This window comes from Leucopleurus acutus, assembly GCF_964270905.1.
Source record: "Leucopleurus acutus genome assembly, chromosome: 7".
In the NCBI taxonomy this organism is placed as follows: Eukaryota; Metazoa; Chordata; class Mammalia; order Artiodactyla; family Delphinidae; genus Leucopleurus; species Leucopleurus acutus.
The window spans coordinates 25789183-25810088 of NC_139150.1; the positions used below are offsets into that span (position 1 = coordinate 25789183).

Below are 20906 nucleotides of genomic sequence, written 5' to 3' on the forward strand. Positions count from 1 at the left end.
CTTCTCCACTTCAATTAGCAGCACCTCTACCCATCCAAGTGCTTGAACCAGAAACCTTGGTGATTTCAATTCCCTTTCCCCTCCTTCTGCATCTAATCCACTAGCATACCTGGTAGGTCCTATCTCTAAAATATACCCCAAACCTATCAAGCTTCCTCTTTCTCCCTGCCTTAACTCAAGACCAGTCCACAACAATCTCTGGTCTAGATTATGCCCTGCTTCCTCTCCTGCCCCCAAGCCTACAATCCATTCTTCAGCCAGTTGCAAAAGTGAGCTTTTAAGAAAGAAAACCTAATCTCATTTTGGACTCCCAACCTCAACAACCCTGCATGTGCCACACTCCAAACAATCCATTTCTTGCTTCACAAGTCACAGCTTCTGCCCCAGGACCTTCACACACACCAGGCTTCTTTGATGGTCTGTTCCTTTACATGCTCCAGTTCTCAATTTAAACGCTACAGTCTCAGAGAGGTACTGCCTGACTAGCCTAAATATAAGTGCCTTTTGTTCTTCTTTATGGAAGCCATTAATTTTTTAAATATCATTTATCATGATTTGCAATTTATTTTATGTTTCACTCTATTTTCTTTCCCCCATCACAGGTTCAACCTTGCTAGGGACCATGCCATTTTTGCTTTACTGTTTCCCTGATATACAGGTGACAAAATCAGTTGAATGATTTTTTTCTGCAGAATTTTTTCTTATTTCATATAGTATATTACACTAAAACTCTGGTCTATCTACCCCCCCAACCCAGTTTCATTGAGAAATAATTGACATACATCACTGTATAAGTGAAAGACATAGGGCATGATGGCTTGACTTACGTATATTGTGAAATGATTACAACAGGTTCAGCTAACATCCATCTTCTCATATGGATACAAAAAAAAGAAAAAAATTTTTTCTCCTTGTGACGAGAACTCAGGATTTACTCTCAAAAACTTTCCTATATGCCATACAGCAATGCTAGCTACCTAGTCATCATGTTGTACACTACATCCCTAGTATTTATCTTATAACTGGAAGTTTGTACTTTTTGACCATCTTCTTCCAACTTCCTATCCCCCATCCTCTGCCTCTGGAAACCACTTTGAGTTTGATGATTTGTTTTGTTGAAGAGTCTACATATAAGTGAGATCCTATAGGAGCTGTCTTTCTGACTTATTTCACTTAGCATAATACCTTCAAGGTCCATCCATGTTGTTGCAAATGGCAGAAACTCCTCACTTTTTATGGCTGAGTAATACCCCATTATGTGTACACACACACACAACCCCGCTTCTTCATCCATCGATGGACATTTAGGTTTGTTCCATGTCTTGGCTATTGTAAATAATGCTGTTATGAACATGGGGATGCAGGTATTTTTTCAAGTTAGTGCTTTCATTTCCTTTAGATAGATTCCCAGAACTGGAACTGCTAGATCATATGGTAGTTCCATTTTTAATTTTTGAGGAACCACCATGCTGTTTTCCATAGTAGCTGCACCAATTTACAATCCCACCAACGGTTTACAAGGGTTCCCTTTTTCCACATCCTCACCAGCATTTGCTATACCTCGTCTTTTTGATGATGGCCATTTTAACAGGCCCGAAGTGGTATCTCATTGTGGTTTTAATTTGCATTTTCCTAACAACTAGTGATGTTAAGCATCTTTTTATATACTTGTTGGTCTTTTGTATATCTTCTTTGCAGAAATGTTTATTCAAGTACTTTGCCCACTTTAAATTGGTTTGGTTTTTTTTTTTGCTATTGAGTTGTATGAGTTCTTTATATATCATGGATATTAACCTCTTATTATATACATGGTTTGCAAATATTTTTTCCCATTCCATAAGTTGCCTTTCTACTTTGTTGATGGCAAAATTTTCAATAAAGTTATCTAGTAACTACGAAAGCATAGCTTAAAAAACTAAGTATCACTGAGCAAATTCAGCATTTGATACCTTGGTTTAGAGTAATGACTTTTCCCTACCTATTCCATAAAGTACTTAAGCTATTTTTATCTTTTAAAATACCCACTGATATAATTCTAGCACAAATCACTCAGGTGCCAATACACTTTCAGTAATCTAGTTCCCAGAAACAGAAAATATTATCAATAATAAACAAAATTAAGAGTTGTGGAGTATCATAACTGTACTATTTTAACGTAGTGTTTCTCATTTACTTCTTACAGGAACTCTATAAGAAAGGTTTATTTTCCCTTCCTTTTAAAGATTATGAGGCTGAGGCTTAGAAAGATTAACAATTTGATCAACGGCTGTTAAGTCATGGTGCAGAGACACAAACACAAGCTGTCTAGACTCCAGAGCTCCCATGCCTCTCCTTGATGCTATGCGTCCTAAAATCACACTTCTTAGTCGACTAAGTTATTAAAACTCAAAAAGAAATGCCTACGCTCAAGTTTGATACTCTTTAGATCCTGAAAGTATGAGGGAAATGACTCCTAGAAAAATTAGGGGCAATGAACAACATGAGACAGAGCTAATGATGAAGTGATGAAGAAGATGTCATTAAGAATGAGTTTTGGGGGACTTCCCTGGTGGTTAAGAATCCGCCTTCCAATACAGAGGTATATGTGGGTTTGATCCCTGGGGATGTGGGTTTGATCCCTGGTCGGGGGATGTGGGTTCGATCCCTGGTCGGGGAACTGAGAAACCACAGGCCGCAGGGCAACTAAGCCCGCATGATGCAACTACTGAGCTCACGCACCACAACTAGAGAGAAGCCCACGCGCTGCAACTAAGAGCCTGCACGCCGCAATGAAAGATTCCACATGCCGCAACTAAGACCCAACACAGCCAAAAATAAATAAATATTAAAAAAAAAAAAGTCTTGTACTTATCTTCTAGGTTAGGAGGTGCTGTGAAAGGAACAAGGACCTCATTTAGATTTGCCTTTTAGAAACTCCACTGTGGCAGAGAATAGAACAGCTAAAAGAGGGTAACAGAAGAGCATCAGTAAGGTAAGGACATGAACCAAGGCAATTAAGTGGCAGTAGAAACAAATATTCCGGAGACTTTAGGAAGGAGGATCAATAGGACTCCTGGCCTCACTGGGCCAAGAGAGGCAGAGGGTCAAGGATGATGCCAATACTTTGGTAGAGAGTGGAAGATGATGCAAGCAAGAAGGGAACAAAGGAGAAGAATCAGATGGGGGAATTAAAAATGAATAAATTTGGAACCTAAGGAGTTTGTGGAGGTTATAGGTTTTCCAGCTGGCAGCTTAAAGAATGAGTCTGGGAAGTCAGAGGGAGATATGTACTAGAGTTTTAATTTTGAGAATGCTTGTAGTACAGTTAACCCTTGGACAATATGGGTTTGAACTGCATAGATCCACTAATAATCAGATTAAGTCTATTCCTAGTACACTACTACATGATCCATAGTTGGTTGACTCTGCAGATGCAGAACCGTGGATACAGAGGCCTGACTGTAAAGTTATAGATGGATTTTTGACTACATGGGGTTGGCGCCCCTATCCCCTGTGTTGTTCAAGTGTCAACTGTATATGGGTGGTATTTGCCATTCCCATGTCTGAACTTTGAACTATGACCTAGAGCAGAACCAAAGAAAACTCATACATTTAAAAGCCAGGTGAGATAGAAAGAATTAACCAGAATTCGCCTGAGAAGGAATAGTCAGAGGTACGGTTCAAGAAAAGAGTGGTGTCACAGAAGTCAAAGAAGAAATATTTAAAGAAGCAAGGTATCAACACAAAGACTGGATAAATTAAAGATGAAAGAGTAAAGGGGTCTCGAGACCATACAGTTGAGAACTGCTGTTCTAAGAGATGCAAGGTGTAAAAGGTAAGACACCACCACCAGAGACTAGAGCAGGAGCAGCTAGAGCTGTGGACTCCTGGGCTTCCGCCCAGCAGCATCAGTGCATTCCAGCTGAAGCAGCAACGGCAACAGCCACAGCCTCCGACAGCAGCAGGGGCACGTGCTAGCTGGTTTCAGAGCCCTTTACTCATCTCTGGGTAATCTTGAGCTGTTTCAGCACCTCTGTAACAATCTCCTAAGATTAAGCCTTTTCCTGTTTGAAATAGAGTGATTTCTGTTTTCCTGATTGTTGGACACTAACTCATATGAAGCAGAGTAATCCCAGAGAACAGTCTCTCAAAGATAGGAATGTGGGTTTGGTACATCCAGGTGATCTTAAGTTGATTAAACAACTATTTTGCCCCTATGTGCTATGGGAAATCAGCCAGCCATTTTCCATGGCAATGAGGGCACCATGGAGTTCAAGTTCAATTAGGTCAGAGGGCCAATCCCATAACTTGTGAGATACTACTGCTGTTGGAACCTTGCTGCTGTAGCAGCTAAACAAGGAATCCAGGAGCCCATACTCTACTGAAGCTGCCATTCCCACCTGTTCCCCGCCTTCTACCTCCCTACCATTTCATGTAGTACAGAAGAGTACCAAAGGGAAGGAATGGGGTTGCCACCCAACAGACCAATAATGAGTACTTATAGCAGGCACTGTACCAGGTATAGTTACAGTGGGAAAATGGGCAAAAAACCCCAAATTGATTTTGACAGATTAGATGTGAAGGGAAGGATGGAAAGACATTATTCAACAGGTAAAACTGAAAGTCGGGATAAAAAGGCACTTTCACTGCAAGTACAATACAAGCAACAAGATGCAGATGGGGACCTATAAGGCTACAAGGTGGAATGAAGGCTGGAGGTGAATAAAGATGAAATGTGAGACAGATTTAGTAACATCTTATACTCATTTCAAAGATACTTTGTAATAAACCTGTACACAGATCAAACTTTGTTAAAACCTCATTTAAAACCTACATTTGGAAAATGGAAAACTATCTGCTTTAAGGCAATAAGTATGCTTAACTCTAACAATACAATTTAAAGGATTCAATATATAAAACATTAACTTACAAAAGTCTTCAGTAACATCAACTGAATTATCTAAATCATTTAGCCACTTGATTGTAAGCAACCATGAAAATGAACATTTTCGTGATCTAGAAAAATGAAACTTAAACCTCCTCCCTGTCTCTTACAAGGTAATTTACAATGTAGATACTTACCAAGTGCACTTGTTGCATCTTCAAAAAGGTTTGACCGAGAAGAATCACCTGATGTACTGTAAAATGTTTTTAGAAAATCATGTATCAGAAAGTATGTAAAATCTACCTTAAAGTTTAGTAGCTATCCAATTTGTAGAGATTCTTTGATTTTAATTGAATGTAGAAGTCTGGCTACAGTGTTCAAAAAGGCTTCCAGATTAAACCCCAAAGCTTTATCCATAACATTTACGGCATGGGAAGAATTTTCAATTTTAATACTCATTCTGTTCTGCAAATCCATCATTTAAAATGTCCAAAGATATAAAAGAACATCCTTACAGAGAGCTTACCATTTAAGGAATACAAAAAAGATAACATACAACTAATTCCCTGAAAGAATTTACAAGAAAAATTAAATCTATAAGTCAAGTCACAGTAAAAGAAATATCAAAAGCTGTATATGATAAACAGCACATGCAGAAACTGCATTAGGCTGGAAAGGCCTGGGAAGTCTTTACATAGTAGAATTTCATTAGGTCTTATAGTTAAGTTCTGAACACAGAAACTGCAAGAAAGCCTTCAGGTCAAGGAACGCAGCATAAACAAAAAGATGCAGAGGGAGGATAGACCCAAGCTGTAACCAAATTTTAAGCCAGTTTAGAAGGACTAAGTTTTGTTAGGCAATTGCAGAAGATGAGTCTAGAAAACAAAGAAGACACAAACACAATAATGAAAGACCATAAAGAGAAGGCCAAAGAAAAATAAATTGAGGTTTACAAAAGTGGTAAAGACAGCAGTTAGCAGTTTGGAGTAAAACATACACACAACACAATACACACATATACCTCTGTCCCAATTTTAGAAACAAAACACAGTAGACTTCAGTTCTGAGAAAACCCTACAGCATAGTAAGAGTAACGGAAATATCTAAGTTTGAATTCATAAATTACTTTGTAAGCCTCAGTCAGTTCTTCCAATACAATGAGGTCAACAATGGTACCCATGTATCCCTAAGTGCTGTGGGTAGGGTTACTGCTGGTAAAGTGCTCAGCAAAGTGCCTGGTATCATAACACTCAACATGATTGTTATGATTAAGACAATACTTTGGTATAATTTTTAACATATCTTCATCAACTAGATAGTAAAATTAACATGTAGAAGGCAAAATATCAAAAAGAACTATATACTACAGTTCTATACTATATATATAGGAAAACAAATTCTCCTGCCTTAGACCCGACCTGTGTCTTGTTGTTGTGTGTTTGAACAATTACTGCATGTCAGCAGAACTACAACTGCCTAAATTTTCCCCAGGGGTGCATAGTATTCCATTTAATTGACCAAATCAAACTATAAAGACATTTTTTGTTTGGTTTCCAACCTTTAAATTCTTTCTGTAGTCAAATGTATTAATCATTCCTTTTATGACTTTTTTGGGTTAAGATTATTTTCCCATGCTCTCCTCTAGTTTATGGTTTCACTTTTACATTAAATCTCTATCCATCTAAAATTTATTTTTATGAGTGTAAGATGTGATCCATCTTTTTTTTACCTCCAGATGGCTAGACATTTATCTTAATAGAATTTTCCCCACAGTAGTCTGAAATTACATTTTTATCTTATATTAAGTCCCTGTATGTATTTTTGTCTGTTTCTAGACTACTATTTCACCAAGCAGTCTTTCTAGTTAAGAGCCATACTAAATTGTAATCATTACCATGCATAATACATTTTACTATCTGGTAGAATTAGACCCCTTTGTTACTGTTCTTTTATAGAACAATTTGTGCTATTTTTGCACATTGTTTTAAAATTTCTTTTTAAACATTACAGATAAGACTGAGATACCGTTTAACCACCATTCAATCTTGATTCTGCCTCAACACTCCTCCCCTCCCCATCCGCAGAGGAAACCACTTTATCAGTTAGTGTGTTGTCCCTCTGCTACTGTTTTTCTACACATTAATATGCCACCCACAGAAAATATGCAATGTTGTTATGTGGCTTTTGTTTGGTTTGTGGTTATTGCCTATACTGTTCTGCAATCTGCTATTTTCACTTGATAACAAAGCCTTGAAACCACATTTATTTAATATGCATATACACTGCATACTTTAACTGGCCTGTAGTATTGGATATCAGAGCTCCTCCAACTTTAGGAAGCCCAAGAATTCACCAGGAGAGCTTGTTAAAATACAGATTTCTAGGACCCACGTCCAGAAATTCTTATTTAGAGGTCTAGGGTGGAGCCTAACAATTAATGTCAAACAAACTCCCAGTGATGCCGATGTTGTCTATTCACTACCACACTTGAATAGCACAGTTCTCTAATACAAATAACATGTCGAGTCATGCCCTTACTAATGGATATTTAGGTTGGTTCCAATTTGTCCTCAATTACAAGCAATACAGTCCTTGTGCACAAGTGCAGTTTCTCTAATGTAGATATCAACAAGTGGAATTTGCACTGCAATATGTGGTTTTTAAAAGAACAAAACTGACCTAAAAATACAAATCCCTAATAATGAAATGTCAGGCCAGGGTGATAAACAAACTTTCTGACACTCCTCAAAATTCATACCAGCGTATCTCCTGATAATTATCTCACTGAGTTCTGTGCTTTATAAGACACTAAATGTTTTATAGCACAAATGAAGAAACTAAGGCACATTTAAGCAGCTGGTTTTCTGAGCTTCCCTCCCTTCCCTTTCTGTGCTATCCTTCTCTGAGGTGTATAGTTTGGGGAAATAAGAGTATAGGGTTGGGCTTCCCTGGTGGCACAGTGGATAAGAAGCCGCCTGCCAATGCAGGGGACATCGGTTTGAGCCCTGGCCTGGGAAGATCCCACATGCCACTGGGCGACTAAGCCCGTGCGCCACAACTACTGAGTCTGCACTCTAGAGCCCGTGAGCCACAACTACTGAGCCCACGTGCCACAACTACTGAAGCCTGCACGCCTAGAGCCTGTGCTCCGCAACAACAGAAGCCACCGCAATGAGAAGCTCACATGCTGCAACGAAGAGTAGTCCCCGCTCACCGCAACTAGAGAAAGCCACACACAGCAACAAAGAACCAAAAGCAGCCCAAAATAAATAAATAGATAAATAAATTTATATTTTTAAAAAAAAGAGTAAAAGGTTGGTGTACAAAGCCCAAGTAAGTAGGCAACTCTGGAGTCTGCTTTTCTGACCATCAACTCCTTTATGTAATCTCTATGGGTCTGAAAAGATAATCCTGACTCTTGAGAACAGATGAATAAAACTGTACCCCCAAGAAGAAATAAAAAGAATAGAGATAATAAAAAAACTTGAATTGATGATATTAGCACATTAAAATGGATTGATCAATTTGGGAATTCTTACACTATGGAGCTTTTTAAAAGGAGCTTAAAGCAATTAAGAAAATAAGATATACTGTACCAACTCAAGACATATTTAATTAAGTTTACAATGTTTAAATGATTTGGAAAACCAATTTGTGAAATTTATAAGTTCCCTCCCATACACAGAAAAGATGTAACAGCCTTTAGATGCAATAGCATAGGCCGACTCTGGGTTGTCTCCCACTAGTTAAGGATGATTATATGCAATTCTAGCTGCACATGGGAGAAGTACCAAATTAGGCAACAGTGTTTCAGAATGCCTAAAGCAAAGTACAGCAGGCTGACATAGGGAAAATATTTTACTACCTGAACCTGTGTTCTCTTGGGGAATTAAATCCTTGAAAAGAGGCCCGAAGCAGCAACAAACCAGGTGACTCAAACCCCTCCCAACATGGCTGACTGACTCAAAGAAACGGCACTCAAAGACAAAACACTAAAATGAAAGATGATGAGAAAGAATTCATGACTAAATTCTTTCTCATCATTGTATTTATCACAGACATCCTTCTATGTCAGTGTTTCCAAATGCTGCATAGTTTTCCACTGTGACTGGTCCTGATTCCAGGACTCTACTGCCACTGAGGTCCTGAGTTGCACCAAAGTCACAAAATACAAACCGCTTGCTTCAGTGCCAATACATACTGGACACAAAGCAACTCAGGCTCTCAGATAAAGAAGAGATTCCCGTGTATGATTTCCAGCCAAGAGAACTGAAGCATTGTTTTGGTTATTTTATTTATCATTGGGGAAAAAAACCTTTGTCACAAACTACTCAATAATCCTAACTGCCAACTTCCCACAAGAACTTTTTTTTGCTCCCCAAATATCCCAGCACTTTTTCTTCTGTTCTAAAGATCTACATAGGCAAAAACTTAAATTTCTATACAACTTCACAAAGATGTAGATACTTACTCAGCACATACTGTGTGCCATGTGCTATATCATATCTTTTACTTATTTCATTTAATCCTTATAACAACTCTATGAGATAGGTCCTGCTGTCATCCACATTTTGCAGATGAGGAAAAATCCAAAGATGTTAATTTCTTTTCTAAGGTTAAGACCTAACAAATGTTAGACCCAAACACAATACTACGTAGCAACTGGAAAAATTTACTGACATGGAAGGATGTTTATGATAGATGTGACAATAGTCAAAGAATATAGGTCAAATATAATAATGATTGGGGGACAAATGTCAAGTTATTTATAATGTTTCAAGCTATAATATACTGTCAGATTATTTTATAATTCTTCTTCTTTTTGGTCATTTGTATTTCCTAACTTTTCTACACAAAATGAATAATGACTTTGACCCCTTTCCCTTCACCCTGGGAGAAAAAAAACAATGCAGAGTATACAAATTCAGATTACCGAACAGACACAAGCATACTGCTTTAGTCAGGGTTCAAAGTTTAGAAAAAGTTTAACATAGTAGATAGAAAGTTAGTTTGATCAAAACAATAATCAAAATAAATACATTCATGAAGTCACTGTTATAAACATATTCCTATACAATTTCCTAGAATCCAGTTCTTACCTGTCAGTTGATGTTGGGCTAGCAGCCACTGGTGTTTCTGCTGGCTTTTCTGCAGGTTTCTCTTGTTTCGTTGCACTAGCAGGTGCAGGTTCAGAAGACGCTGTCGTTGATGCTGGAGTGACAGATGCAGGTGTGGGAGTGGGAGCGGGAGCCAAAGTGGGGGCAGGGGTTGGGGCCTGAACCACAGTTGGTGCTGTGGAGGAACTAACTGTGGTAGTGGTGGCAGAATTTGATTGCTGAGTTGTAGCTGGTGCTGGTGTTGTCACTGCTTTGGGCTAAACACATTACAAATCAAAATAATGCATTATGATAAAACACTGCATTATCACCTGATCTCTGGATGCTACAAACATAACACTAATACAAGTTTGTAACTTGAAAATAATTTTGTAAGGTGACATAATGAGTGATCAATAGCGGCAATCTGAATCACTATTTATGTTATTCTTTCAAAGCTGATGAGAGCATATACATTAACTATCAACTTCCATTAGCTTTAGCCAACGGTTTCAGTCTTCGGATCATTATGAAAAAGAACCAAAAGAAGCAAATATTTTAAAACGTACAGAATGTGTATCCAGAAAAAGAACCACATAATCCCCCCCCCAAAACTTCACAATTAAAGTTTCTTGGTTACAACTTCAAAGTATTTATCGTCATTTGAAAGCAACAAAAATAACTTTCTTGAAATGAAAGTATAAACAGAAGTATGATTAATGAACATGCCAGAAAGTCTACTGTATTTTAGAGGAGGGAAGAAAATCCCAATATTGACTACAAGCCAATAGGTGTAAGTACAAAGAGATTAACATAACTTTTGAGATGTATATACAGTTAAACCGACAAATAAAGGCCAAATAAAGTTATAACCGCATGCTCAGCACTTTCTGAACTAGAATCAGAGCCATAAACATTCCCACCAAGCAAAAAGCAATTACATATGGGTAAAAATCATATTATATGAGTTTTATTCTTCTCCAGCCTATCAATACTCACTACCTGCATAGCTCATAACTTACCTAAGGTGAAAAGGTAACTGATTTGATGGAAGATGAGATTAAAATTCAACATAATTTGCCCCAAGTATAAATCAACAAACTGTAAATGCAATGAGTGGATTTGTGCCTTGTTCTATTTGAGCTAGTATAGAGTGTACTGGAAAAAAGTGCCTTGTGCAAGGTAGGGGGATGGGACTTACCTATCCTGCTTAACTCTTAGTTATGTTCTAAATAGTCAACGTTACTATAATAATAAAGGAACTAAGACCATAACAAATACATACCCAAATGTGTGGCTACCACATTTTCCACTATGTACTATGTATGATAAAACTAAACAAGGGAATACTATTCAGCCTTAAAAAGGACAGAAATTCTGGCACATGCTACAATGCGGATGAACCCTGAAGACATTATACTAAGGGTAATAAACAAGTCACAAAAGGACAAATACTGTATGATTCCACTTATACGAGGTACGAAAAGTAGTCAAGTTCATAGAAAGGAGAACAGTGGTGTCAGGGGCTGGGGGGCAGGGGAAATGGGTAGTTACTGTTTAACAGGTACAGAGTTTCAGTTTGGGAAAATGAAAAAAGGTTTAGAAACAGATGGTGGTGATGGCTACACAACAATGTGAATGCATTTAATGCCAATGAACCAAACACTTAAAAATGGTTAAATCTGTAAATTTTGTGTTGTGTACCACAGTTTTTGAAAAAACTAGATGAGGCAAAGTTTCCTCATATGATTCTGTTCCTGTGTATTTAAAGTTTAACATTTAATAAGTGCTTAAATATAGCAAAATCAATATGGTTCTTAAGAGATTAAAAAAAATTAAGTCCAGTACATGTAAACTGTTCAGCTGCTTTTCATTTCTCACTACAAAAGTATTCCATAATTAAAATTTACTTGTTCACTAGGGGCAAGACGGGAATAAAGACACAGACCTACTAGAGAATGGACTTGAGGATACAGGGAGGGGGAAGGGTAAACTGGGACAAAGTGAGAGAGTGGCATGGACATATATACACTACCAAATGTAAAATAGATAGCTAGTGGGAAGCAGCCACAAAGCACAGGGAGATCACCTCTGTGCTTTGTGACCACCTAGAGGGGTGAGATAGGGAGGGTGGGCGGGAGGGAGACACAAGAGGGAAGAGATGGGGATATTTGTATATGTATAACTGATTCACTTTGTTATAAAGCAGAAACTAACACACCATTGTAAAGCAATTATACTCCAATAAAGATGTTAAAAAAAATTTACTTGTTCAACTTTGTTTTCTACTGCATATATCAATTACTTTGAGACTTTAAAAGAAACTCACATTTATTCTATCTACAGTCTTTGACAAACTGGTTTCCAATTACCTATTTAAATTTATTTTGGGTGCTACAAGTAACACTACTCTTCTGAGATTATTAGGAGTTTAGAATTTAGGATCATAATTCAGTCCTAAAAGTATCATGAGCACCACCACTCCTCTATTTGTCTTAACTCTCTACTGCATGTTTACGTATCTTTAAACAAGTATATAAATAAAACAAAAATCCTGAGAGAATCCATATTCATTCTCTGCTTTAGAGAAAAACTTTTGACTTTTATTTCAGTCCAATAAATCACAAAAAAGTTCCTGTTAAAAACCTTCTCACAATAATCATTCCATCGTTCGCTTAGCTGTCTTTTCCCTTTTTTAGTTTCTAAAAATCTATCCCACTGGCTAAGAAATATCACTGAAATTGTTAATCTATATGTCTTTTTGGCCTTGAAGTATTTGTTAGGTCTAGTACATCAATTAGCAAATCCTTTTAAGGCACTCTTATTAAAAACTACAAAATGAGAAACACTTATTCAATTTCTAAGAATCACATTCTCTAATAATTATACAATTAGTGATTTTACTAATCCAACAATACCTAATAATTTTTAACATGACACTTCACATATCAGTTGTTTTGACATATTTAAAATTATGCTCAAACTACAAATATATGAAACTATTAACTTTATAGTTGACTCAAAGCAAACTGTTAAAATCTTTAATAACAATTAAGTGCATGCCACTATGGATGTGTATAAACTGTTTTCACTTGAAAGTGTGAAGCAAGACTTGGGATCATCTTTTTTTTCTTTTTAAACTCACATGCATAAAGATATATACAACGAGGTTGAAACTTACTTTTGTCACCATAACTACCACGAAGTTTTTCTCATCAATTTTATATTCTTTTAGAGCAGTATCATCATTGAGGATTTTGCCTAGCACATTAAGAAAAAAACATATTACTGAAGGCACCGTAACTTTGTCTTACACTAACTGAGGTTAAAACAATCACCAACATCAATTCTATTAAAACTTTCCCCAAAGAAAAAGATTAACCAGTCAGCCAAGATAAACATAAGTGGATACATGATTAGTTAAGAAGGCATAAATAAGCATTTGACTAAAAGATAGCAAACTCATATACTGTACGTAGATATCTCAATCCCAAACATTTCTTAAAAATTATTACTTATAATAAAAAAGACTTGCTGGGTAAGGAAATATTAACTAGGTCCTGAGAAAGAGGAGATCATTTAGACAAACAAAATTCAATTTTGAGATGCTCAAGGATTCCCCACCCCTTCCCCAGAATAACCTATAATCCCTCGTGATGGAAGGAAAAATGAACGAACTGCCTGCTCCCACAACTACTGGATACCTGCAACACAGAAATGTTCCACTGCTATAAAAATAAGATACTCATAGTGTCCTGATACACAGAAATGGTAAGATAATATAGAACTGAGTAAGGCACACAGACTATGTAAGATTTTAGTCATGCAGAAGGACAAATGAAAGGTCAGGATTCCTTCAGGCTTCCTTTTCCTTGAAATTCGTTTTCCATTTTTAAAAAGTTATTGAATCAAAAGCTGCAAGCATTAAGACAAAAGGGAATAGTGTCTCTACTCAGCATAGGATTGAAAAAACAGGCCAAGACTAGGAAACAGAAATTCTAGTTTTATGTCTGCCATCAACTACATGCATCTCTTCAGGCTTCTGATTCCTCATCACAGGGCTGGTGTTTCCTCTAAACCACCTCAGTTAAGAAAATACTTTAAAATCTCTATGTAGGAAGAGACAAGAATCCATGGGCAACTCAAGATCCACCTTACCGACATCTACAATGACAGTGCTCAGTATTTCTTCTCAAGAACAAAGAAAAGAATTTTCTCCACAAAATTCACATATCAAGTCTATTTTTAACACACATTTTTCTGGTTACTAGTGAGGCTAGTTAATTTACAATTTCCTATTCATATCCTTTGTTGCTTTTTAATTGGGTCATCCTCTCCTTACTGATTTGTAAGAGCTCTTTATATAATCTGAATATTAATCTTTCTTCTCCTGTCGCTTATTTATAGTGTCTTTTGACATATAAGGTCTTCTGTATTCTTCAATTTTGGTATTTTATTTAAAAAACAGATAAACTGAAATTTAATTTCACAGGAATGATTCCAAGTACATTAATACACATAATCAGTATAAATGGTTTCATTCCAATAGATTAAAAAAGATGCTCAGCTTGATGGGAAAACTGAAGAAACACGTGGACCCCTATCTTGCACCACTCACAAAAATTAACTTGAAATGGATCAAAGACTTAAACATAAGGTCTGACACCATAAAACTCCTGGAAGAAAGTGTAGGGAAGAAAGTCAGAGATTTTGGTCTTGGCAATAATTTTCTGGGCATGATGCCAAAAGCACAAAAAATAAAACAAAAAAAATGGACAAATGGGACTACACCAAACTCAAAAGCGCTGCACAGCAAGAAACAACAAAATGAAAAGAATTCCACAGAATGGAACAGACTACAGAATGAGAGAAAATTTTTGAAAACCATATATCAGATATGGGGTTAATATCCAAAATACGTAAAGAACTCAGTCAACTCAATAACAAAAAACCAAACAATCTGATTAAAAATCATCAGAGTAAACCAACATTTCTCCAAAGAGGGCATCGAAATAGCCAACAGACAGATGAAAAGATGCCCAACATCACTAAGCATCAGGGAAATGCAAATCAAAACGAGGTATTACCTCACACCTGTTAGAATAGCTATCATCAAGAAGACAAGAAACAAGAGGGGCTGGTGAGGTTGTGGTGAAAAAAGAATATTTATACAGTGTTGGTGGGAATGTACATTGGTCCAACCACTATGGAGTATATGGAAGTTCCTTAAAAAATTAAAAATAGATCTACCATATGATCCAGCAATTCCACTTTTGGGTATATACCCAAAGAAAATGAAAACAGGATTTTGACAAGACATATGCACTCCCATCTCTACAGCAGCACTATTCACAATAGCTAAGATATGGAAACAATCCAAAATGCCCACCAATGGATGAATGAATAAAAAAGACGTGACCCATATACACAATATTATTCACCCATGAGAAAGAAGATATCTTGCCGTCTGCGACAACATGATGAACCTTGAGAACATTATGCTAAGTATGATATCACTTATATGTGGACTCTAAAAACCTAAACTTATATAAAAAAAGTATTTTACCTTGGTGGTTACCAAGGGTATGGGGTGTGGGGGGAGATAAGAGTGATGGTGTTTAAGAGTACGAACTTCTAATGAGTAGTAAATAAGCCATAGAGATCTAATGCACAGTATAATGAACACAGACAATAACACTGTACTGCTAACCATGTAATCTGATAAAGATCGTTACACTGGCAATCATATTACAATATATAAGTGTATCAGAGTAACACCCTGTACACCTTATACAATGTCACACAAACTAATTCAATAAAAATTTTTTTAAATTCAAAAAACAAAACAAAACAAATACAGCCAGTTACATAATACTTACAAAAGATAAAACTAATAAGCAAAACTATCTAACATCACTGCATGGAGAAATATATAAAGCAAATGTGAAAAAACAGAGGACTGAATATTAATAACATTCAAATGACTGTTCATTCTCTGCTTTTATTTGTACAATGTTTCTGACAATCAATTTGTATACACTACAGTTTGTAAGATGGCAATTTCTAAAACTAAAGAATGTCACAGTACACAAGAAAATGGCACATTAATTTCAGCATTTAATGCATACCTGCATAAATTAATTTTTGACCTGCTACAGGAAAGGCATCTTTACCCTTTTCAGATTCAATCTTCTCTTTCAGTGCTCTTACCTATAGGAAAAAATTTTTTGATTTTTGAAAAAGTCTAAGCAAATGAAAATCCAGAATCTGAACAAATGATGCAAGATAAAAATTTTATACATACTATCAATGACTCCAAAAACTTCAAAGATCATGTCTTTTTAATATTACGTCAAAAAGACCTATTATTAACAACCCATACTACTAGGTAGAAGTATAAACTGTTTTACCATCTGTTCCACGTACACAGTTTTTTAAAAAAAGACTTTATCAGTTGACTTTATAAGTCTATTCAAAATAAAGGTTTCAAAAGCAGAAAGTTTTGATTCTCACTATAAAGTTTATGGGCTTATTTCTCACAGAGTAAGAAAGTAAAGAAAAGCTCTCTAATCTAAAAGGTCTAAGAAATAAAGTGGTCTTGTCCACAATAATAAAAAAAAAGTTAAATGTGAATGTTAAAAGGCAAATTATTCACTTTAAAAGTGGCTAATGTTTCATTATAATCACCTGAGGGAGCTTTACAAAGACCAATTAAAATATAATTTCTGAGGGTGGGTCTGGACATCAATATTTTTGAAAAGCTTTACAGTTGGTTTCAAAGTTCGGCCAAACTTGAGAATCACTGTATTACTTCAATGATCTTGAACAGGTAGCTCAGTTTTTCTCAACATCAGTCTCATCTATAAAGAGGGACTGGAATACATGATCTTTATGGTCTTCCATCCCTAAAATTACATGACCACAGGTTCATTATGAAGTATTGACACTTAGAAAAAGAGTGCAATCAATTTCTGAAGTAGGGTGGCACAGGAGTAGAAAAAAAAGAGGCAAGGAGACATAATGGAACTAAATTTCACTACTTTAAATGACCAAGAATCAAGGGGGAAAATTCCATTTCCTTCAGTTCCCAGAATTCTTCTAAAAATTGTCTGGGGCTCCCCTGGTGGTGCAGTGGTTGAGTCTGCCTACTGATGCAGGGGACACAGGTTCGTGCCCCGGTCCGGGAAGATCCCACATGCCGTGGAGCGGCTGGGCCCATGAGCCATGGCCGCTGAGCCTGTGCGTCCGGAGCCTGTGCTCCGCAATGGGAGAGGCCACAACAGTGAGAGGCCCATGTATCGCAAAAAAAAAAAAAAAAAAAAAAAAAAAATTCTCTGAATTGATAGCTCTGAGCTTTAAGTGGAAAACTGTCACAATAGGGATACAAAAGGTAGGGTTCCTCCCCAAATCACATTGCTACTATAAGTAGTAGCTGAAATCCAAAACCAGCTCTTCTGACGCCAAGCTTTAGAGCAGAGTATTTTGCAAATGCCACATAAATCACCCTTGCTATACTGATCTTCCTGAAGTGGGCCAGTAGCATCACTGCTATTCTGATATCCCCAAAGTGGAAATCCATCACAAGAATCTCAACCCGCTATATATATGATTAAGAGTGGGAAAGGAGGACAAACAACAACAACAAAAACCCTCTAGTCATTTTACTACTAAATAACATTGCTTCAAAAAATCAAAACTGTGATTAAAGAATACTAAAACATAACAATGAGAACTCTACATAACAATACCTATATGATGTGGTTAAAAAAGTAATCATAGACTAACACTAAACATGTTTATTATTAAAGAAGGAAAATTAATAAACCAAGCACGCAACTCAAATAGAAATAACAAGACACATAACAAAAGAAACAATGCAAATAAAAAATTAAGAGAAATGGTAGAAAATGGTTCTTGTGCCAACAGAAAAATGGACAAATGACAGGGGCAGGCAATTCACAATTATACACCCAATAAAAAGAAAAGCTCAACATCATTAGTAACCAAAAGCACAAATTTTAATGTCAGACATCATTAATCCAATAGACGGTCATACTGGAAAAGACTGTCTTGAACAATTTTTGGTGATAAGTGTGAAGAGACACACTCAGAACAAGGGTATCAAATGATACAATGTTTTGTGGGCAATATGCCAGGACACCTTGACATTTTGGGGGCAGAGGGGGTGTGTGTGTGTGTGTGTGTGTGTGGATTCAACGCAGCAAAACCACCTTGGGTCATGTGTCAAAGAAAATACGTGAACTTTTGTAGTATTTGAAGTATATCTCAATAAAGATGAAAAAAATACCTTGTAGTAAACAATCCTGTTTACAACTGCATCAAAAAAAAAAAGAAAAGAAGTGAACCAGACTTTGGAACCAGGTTCCCTGACCTGTCCAAACTTCTGGCATTGTTCCTTAACCTCAACCCAATGATCTTTACTTCCAATCCACTTAAGTCATCTACTCACAGTCATTCAGGACACAGGCTGAATCTCATCATCCCCAAAATGCTCTTTGAAATGGTAAGTGCCAATCTCCTATTCCCACCAGCTCTCAGTAACTGTTCACTACACCTGGTCTTGCATCTCATTACAACTTTGGTTCCTTGAGCCTCTACTTTCATTCATTCTGATCTTTACTGCAAGCTCTATTCAGCTTAGACAATAATGCCACTGCTTCTATCACTTTCTTCCTAACATCACAGACTTGTTTGCCTTTCTGTTGCTCCTACCAGGTAAAACTCCACATCTGGACCAGCACAGTTGAATTTATTTGTCAGTACTCAAAATAAAATTTACTTCAACCACTGTGGTGTCATACTCTTCTACCTCACTTATCTAACACATCTCACCTTTAATGCCTAACCAGCTGCCTATCCACATTTATATCCAGTCTTCTAAATGTTACTGGAGAAAAAGAACGACACCCCCAATCCTTCTGTTCCCCTGGTTAGCCCTCTCCTCCCTCCTCCAAGAGGTTGTTTGAAACCTGTACTCTCCTCTAAATCTGATTCCCAACACTCCCCCGCAACCCCCTGCAGATGACCATTTTCTACTTCAAGGTACAGAAGACACCACAGGAACTCATACCCTCAACTTTCTGCTACCAAACTGACACATGGTTTTTTGCGTACAGATCCACCTAATCTCAATCTTCTTCCCTACTAAATGAAAGCTATCCCTCTCTTCAAATCTAATTCCTTTCTCCAGTACCTTGCTAGATTCATTGTTTCCTACTCCCCCACCCCGCCGAGTTGTATTTTCAACTTCTCCCTCAAAGCCAGTTCATTTCCATTCACACTTAAACAGACCCAATTCTCTATCATCTTAAAAACACACAAAATCCCCCACAGTCTCCTCCTCCTCTTGGTCTCAAGTAGTTTGCAAAAACTTAACTATACATTGTCTTTACTTACTCATAACCCCACACTTATTACTCCAGGGTGCAACACAATGCTGATAAACTGAAGCACAGACTTTGTTCTCATTCTGCAGCTTATTTTCTGCAGTAGTGCTACTCCCACAATTCCATTAAGACTGCCCTCACCAGTACCACTAAATTCAGCAACATCATCATCAGATACTTCTTAGTCCTTCTCTGTAGTATTACTTGACCTCTCTGCCACATCTGACAGTACTGACTCATCTCTCCTTTACGCACTGTTTTCCTTTGGCTTCCATAACACCACACTCTTCTGGTTTTCCTCCTATCTCTTTGTTCACTCCTTTTTGAAATCCTCTTCCTTGGCGAGACCTTTAAGTGTTACTTAGGGCTATGCCCAAGACTGCCTTTTCTTCCACACAGACTTCTAGGATAATGCATTTCATCTACTCCTAGTTTTAAGAACCATTCATATGTCATGTGTATCTCTAGCCCAGTTCTCTCCTGACTCTACTTGACACCTTCACTGGATGTCCCATAGGCATCTCAACCATAATGTAATTGCTGAAAGATGGTTTCTAGACTACTTTGTCTAAGTCTTCCCTAACTCAATCAAATTGAGCATACTTTAAAACAGCTATAAAGAAAGGCCTTCTTTCTGGATGTTGCAAAGAAGGAAAAGGTAGCAACTCTGCACATCGTTTCCCTTGGAAAGGTTATGTCCAACAGCCAATGTAGTTATGACTCCTCTGTGCTGAGCCCCGTGCCAATACTTCCAATAAGTCATCTCAACAGGATGGATCTAAAACTGAGCACTATGATCCCAGTAAATAACCAGGCTTCTCCAAGGCTAACAAACAAGAAGCAGGAACTAAACTTTCATTTTGCTGCTTATTTCCCCCTAGATAAAGAATGGGAGTTTATCATTGATTCAACTAGAGACAATGCATGGTTAACACTCAAGAAGTCAAATTTCTTCTAGCCACATACTTCTCTCTTACGAAATTGTGCATTTTAAAAGAAAAATATACTCAACATCTAATACTAAACATAGTTGACGTAGTTTTTATTTTTTCCCCAAAAGGGAGATAATCACTATGAAAAAGTGCCAACACAAAAGCAGATCAGTTATCCTTTTTCATCCCATTCCCTTGTGAGGTATTTGTCTCTTCCTTCTCCTATATTCCTCACATTAAATCATTTATTCAGTTGTTCCAACTTACCATCTAACTACTTCCCAATGTGAACACTATATTGCATCCCATGGCACTACCCTAGTTCAGGCCAACCACCATTAAAAGTACTTCTTTCGGGCTTCCCTGGTGGCGCAGTGGTTGAGAGTCCGCCTGCCGATGCAGGGGACACGGGTTCGTGCCCCGGTCCAGGAAGATCCCACATGCCACAGAGTGGCTGGGCCCGTGAGCCATGGCCGCTGAGCCTGTGCGTCCGGAGCCTGTGCGTCCGGAGCCTGTGCTCCGCAACGGGAGAGGCCACAACAGTGAGAGGCCCGCGTACCACAAAAAAAAAAAAAAAAAAAAAAAATTAGTAAGAGCAAATAAGTTT

At 37.3% G+C, this 20906-nt stretch overlaps 1 protein-coding gene across 1 annotated transcript in view; it reads right to left on the reverse strand.

Annotated features, from left to right (window-relative positions):
• RAD23B (RAD23 homolog B, nucleotide excision repair protein) overlaps positions 1–20906 on the reverse strand; it is a 45324-nt gene that overhangs the window by 15916 nt on the left and 8502 nt on the right. The window contains exons 3-6 of the mRNA XM_082842120.1: positions 16089–16170; positions 13142–13221; positions 9964–10238; positions 5062–5117 (exon numbers count right to left, since the gene is read on the reverse strand). Coding sequence (XP_082698246.1) covers positions 5062–5117; positions 9964–10238; positions 13142–13221; positions 16089–16170 — 493 coding nt within the window. The remainder of the gene's footprint in view (positions 1–5061; positions 5118–9963; positions 10239–13141; positions 13222–16088; positions 16171–20906) is intronic.